Here is a 4,767-nt window from a genome sequence, read left to right as displayed (position 1 = left end):
CAGAGAATGATATGATTTTGTGATGATAATTATCAGTGGCTCATTATTATTAAAGGAGATGTAATTATGGATATTAGTGCTGTGCCTGCCACTTAGTAGGTGCTTCCTGTTATTTTTATTAGTGTCTATTGTTGTTGTAGAGTCACATATTCTAATTTTGGGCCCAAAATCCAAAGATTCCTATTCTGGTTTGTATCCTCCACTTCCCTGACTACACTGAGGTTCAGAGGTCACAGGAAGATTAATTTTGTAAAGCAGAAATTTTACCCATAATCACTCTGTGCCCCCTCTGTGCGCATATTCCCCAAATTCATTGATTTCCCTCTCTTTTGTGGGTGGGAGGCTTCCTATGCCAGTGCAATCATTGGTCCAGTCCACCATCATCATCACCTCAATGGATCAACCCAACAAAACTGTCCTGAGAGAGGGACTATTTTATTGCATTTGTACACCCTGGGCCTACAATGTCAGTTTGGCTAATTTTAAAAACCAGTATGAAAGAGACTGATGTTTATCCAGTCTCAAAATACACTGGAGTCAAAACACAAGACCTTTAAAGGATATGAACAGACAATTTTCAGATGATGAAATTGAAACTATTTCCACTCATATGAAAGAGTGTTCCAAATCACTATTGATCAGAGAAATGCAAATTAAGACAACTCTGAGATACCACTACACACCTGTCAGATTGGCTAAGATGACAGGAACAAATAATGATGAATGTTGGAGGGGATGTGGGAAAACTGGGACACTGATGCATTGTTGGTGGAGTTGTGAAAGAATCCAGCCATTCTGGAGAGCAATCTGGAATTATGCCCAAAAAGTTATCAAACTGTGCATACCCTTTGACCCAGCAGTGCTACTACTGGGCTTATATCCCAAGGAAATACTAAAGAAGGGAAAGGGACCTGTATGTGCCAAAATGTTTGTAGCAGCTCTTTTTTGTAGTAGCTAGAAACTGGAAAATGAACGGATGCCCATCAATTGGAGACTGGTTGGGTAAATTATGGTCTATGAAGGTTATGGAATATTATTGCTCTGTAAGAAATGACCAGCAGGAGGAATACAGAGAGGCTTGGAGAGACTTACATCAACTGATGCTGAGTGAAATGAGCAGAACCAGAAGATCATTATACACTTCAACAATGATACTGTATGAGGATGTATTCTGATGGAAGTGGATATCTTCAACATAGAGAAGAGCTAATCCAATTCCAATTGATCAGTGATGGACAGAATCAGCTACATCCAGAAAAGGAACACTGGGAAATGAGTGTAAACTGTGAGCATTATTTTTTTTCTTCCCAGATTATTTTTACCTTCCGAATACAATTCTTCCTTTGCAACAATAACAACAACAAAATTCAGTTCTGCACATATATATTGTACCTAGGATATACTATAAGATATTTAATATGTATGGGAATGCCTGCCATCTAGGGGAGGGGGTGGAGGGAAGGAGGGGAAAAAATTGGAACAGAAGGGAGTACAAGGGATAATGTTGTAAAAAAATTACTTATGCATATGTACTGTCAAAAAATGTTATAATTATAAAATTAATAAAAATAAATAAATAAAAAAAGAAAACACAAGACCTTTAAGTGCTAAAGCAGGAGTTTGGATTTTATCCCAGAGGGGAAAGAGAGGCTAGACCTTCTTGAGCAGAAATGTGACATCAAATTTGCACTTTAGGAAGATGAATATGGCAGCTACATAGAAAAGGGATTGAAAAGGGGTAAGACTGGAGGCAGGGAAGGCAGGGAGGAGCTAATGCAGTAACTGAGGAGAGAACTCATGACAGACTTGAAGGAAATCATTAGTTGTGATTGGGAGGGCCAGTCATTGTAGCAAACTACGCTGTGGCTGTATCCTCGGGAGATATCCTGTCACCGGATTTGAGATCCGGCCCTAGAAAGGATCTCAGAAGATTCTCAATCAAAATTAGGTCACACAGGACTCTGAGGGCCCACCATGATGGGAAAGCCATCTGACAATCCACTCCCCTCCACACTCTGACTCTGGCATCATGCTTGCTTGATGTTCTCAAGCTAAATCACCACACAACTGTGGGTATTATTCATTAACTCTCTGAGAAAAATCAATAGACACCCACTCAGCTGCACATCTGCCCCTCTCCTGCCCAGGCAAGGCTTTCTAGCCTCAGGCAGCCAAAGGTCAGTGAACATGGGGGCTAACCTGCATTTCCAGCATTGTTTTGTTGATGGCCAGAATTTCAGCAAGCCCATAGTCCATCCGTGGAAAGCTGTTCCATTGTCCACTAGTCACCATACATGCCCCACGGTCATGTTGGCCAAGACCATGGCCAAAAAAAAAAAAAAAAAGCAGCTGTGCACATCTGGAGAGTATGATTGATTGCCATCTCCACACCATGAGTGCTGAAAGGTCCTGGAGCCCTAAGCATGGCCTGGCCTTCCAACACCTGAGTGGGTCAGGGCTTTCAGAGCAAGTCTAAGCTCATTTGAAGCATCCTCACCTCTTCTATCTCCCTTCGCTGCTCCCCCATTCCCTACACTATTAGTCCCCAAGTCTGATACAAATCTTAGTTCTGCCAAGATCACCTAGGTGATACAGAGCAAGTCACTTAATTGTTAAAGCTCAGTTTTCTCCTCTGTAAAATGGGAGAAGGTGGATAGATGAGATATGAGATAAGTATCAGCCCTAAATCTAGTATGCTAGAAGCCCATGACTCTATTTCTATTCAAAAACAGGCATTAACTCAGTCCCTTCTTAGCTCCTTAGCTGGACAATTGTAGCAGCCTCATCCTTGTTCCCTAACCTCACCTCAATCCCATCTTCTGTCCATCTGACCAGCTGACAAAGTGATATTCTTTAAGCCTAAGTCAGACCAGGTCATTCCCTCATTCAAGAAGCTCTGGTGGCTCCCTATTTCCTCATGAATAAAATGCAGACTCTAAATCTCTTTACAATCTGGCTGTAATCCACCTTACCATACTTTACACATCTTCCCTTTCTGGAGTCCATTCTAGCCAGCCAGGTCTTCCATCTTGTCCTAACTCTAACCCTAATGCTGACTTTACTTCCAGCTCTGACTCTGCTTCTGACTGTAAACTTGTGCACAGGATGCCTACCATCTTACCTGTTTGGGATCCACCTTCCCATCACCTCCCCCAATCTAATAAATAAGAAGCCAAACAATGGGTGGAAATGACAAAAAGTCTGGTTTAGATGCAACGTCAGGAAAAATTTCTTGATCATCAGAGCCACTGACAAATGGAATGGCTGCCAGGGATGTTGATGGGTTCATCCTCATGGGACGGCATCATCCTCATGGAATGGCCTCTTCAGTGACAGACTGGATGGTCACTAGCAAACCCTATTTTGGAAAGGATTCTTGTTGAGGTGATGGCTAGACCACAGTTTGCTGAGATTCTATGACTTCGTGACTCAATTTCTTCTTCTTTAAATGGGTATAACAAATGGACTATCTCCCTCACTTTTGTAATTTGCTAGATAAAGGCCAGATATTACTCTCCTATTACAATTATTGGTTCCCAGCAGGGTGAGACCCAGAGGCAGCAGGGAAAAGAATCTGAACCTGGCGAAGAAAGGAAGGCTGCCCACTATTCAAGTGCTTGAGACAACCTGTAAAACTCTATTTAAATCAGAACATGGCTAGACTCTGATTCATTGGGGTAGGATTCTCCCTTAAGTTTCTGATAAAGGGTTCATTTCTAAAATATAGAGAGAATTGACTCAAAATTCTAAGAATGCAAGCCATTCTGAATTGATAAATGATCAAAGGATATGAATAGACAATTTTCAGATGAAGAAATTTAAACTATTTCTAATCATATGAAAAGGTGCTCTAAATAACTATGGATCAGAGAAATTCAAATTAAGACAACTCTGAGGGACTACTACACACCTCCCAGATTGGCTAGAATGACAGGGAAAGATAATGATGAATGTTGGAGGGGATGTAGGAAAACTGGAACACTGATACATTGTTGGTGGAATTGTGAATGGATCCAGCTATTCTGGAGAGCAATATGGAACTATGTTCAAAAACTTATCAAACTATGCTTACCCTTTGACCCAGCAGTGTTTCTACCGGGCTTATATCCCAAAGATATCTTAAAGAAGGGAAAAGTACCCATGTGTGCAAAAGTGTTTGTGACAGTCCTCTTTGTAGTGGCAAGAAACTGAAAACTGAGTGGATGTCCATGAGCTGAATAAAATTATGGTGTATGCATACTATGGAATACTATTGTTCTATAAGAAATTATCAGAGTTCATAAATATTGGAGAGACTTATGTGAACTAATGCTAATTGAAATGAGCAGAACTAGGAGATCATCATACAGGGTAACAAGATATGAGATGATCAATTCTGATGGACGTGACTCTTTTCAACAAGGAGATGATTGAGTCTGGTTCCAATGATCTTGTGATGGAGAGAGCCATCCACATGCAGAGAGAGGACAGTGGGAACTGAGCATGGATCACAAAATAGAATTGCTACTCTTTTTGTTGTTGTTTGTTTGCATTTTCTTTTCTTTTTCATTTTTTCTCTTTTTGATCTGAAGTTTTTTGTGCAGCAAGATAATTGTAAATATGTATACATATGTTGGATTTCATATGTATTTTATACATACATTGGATTACTAGGGGAGGGGAATGGGGGAAGGAGGGGAAAAATTGGAACAGGAGGTTTTGCAAGGGTCAATGCCGAAAAATTACCCATGCATATATCTTGTAAATAAAAAGCTATAATAAAAAAAA

The 4,767-nt window shown here is 40.4% G+C and overlaps 1 protein-coding gene across 1 annotated transcript in view; it reads right to left on the bottom strand.

Annotated features, from left to right (window-relative positions):
• LOC141561841 (fetuin-B-like) overlaps nucleotides 1–2,256 on the bottom strand; it is an 8,817-nt gene extending 6,561 nt beyond the window's left edge. The window contains exon 1 of the mRNA XM_074301943.1: nucleotides 2,200–2,256. Coding sequence (XP_074158044.1) covers nucleotides 2,200–2,256 — 57 coding nt within the window. The remainder of the gene's footprint in view (nucleotides 1–2,199) is intronic.
• Nucleotides 2,257–4,767: the final 2,511 nt, after the last annotated feature.

The sequence above is a fragment of the Sminthopsis crassicaudata genome, chromosome 3, assembly GCF_048593235.1.
Source record: "Sminthopsis crassicaudata isolate SCR6 chromosome 3, ASM4859323v1, whole genome shotgun sequence".
NCBI classification, from domain to species: domain Eukaryota; kingdom Metazoa; phylum Chordata; class Mammalia; order Dasyuromorphia; family Dasyuridae; genus Sminthopsis; species Sminthopsis crassicaudata.
The sequence above is the reverse complement of the archived record's forward strand: the minus strand, read 5'-3'. Positions and strand labels throughout refer to the sequence as shown.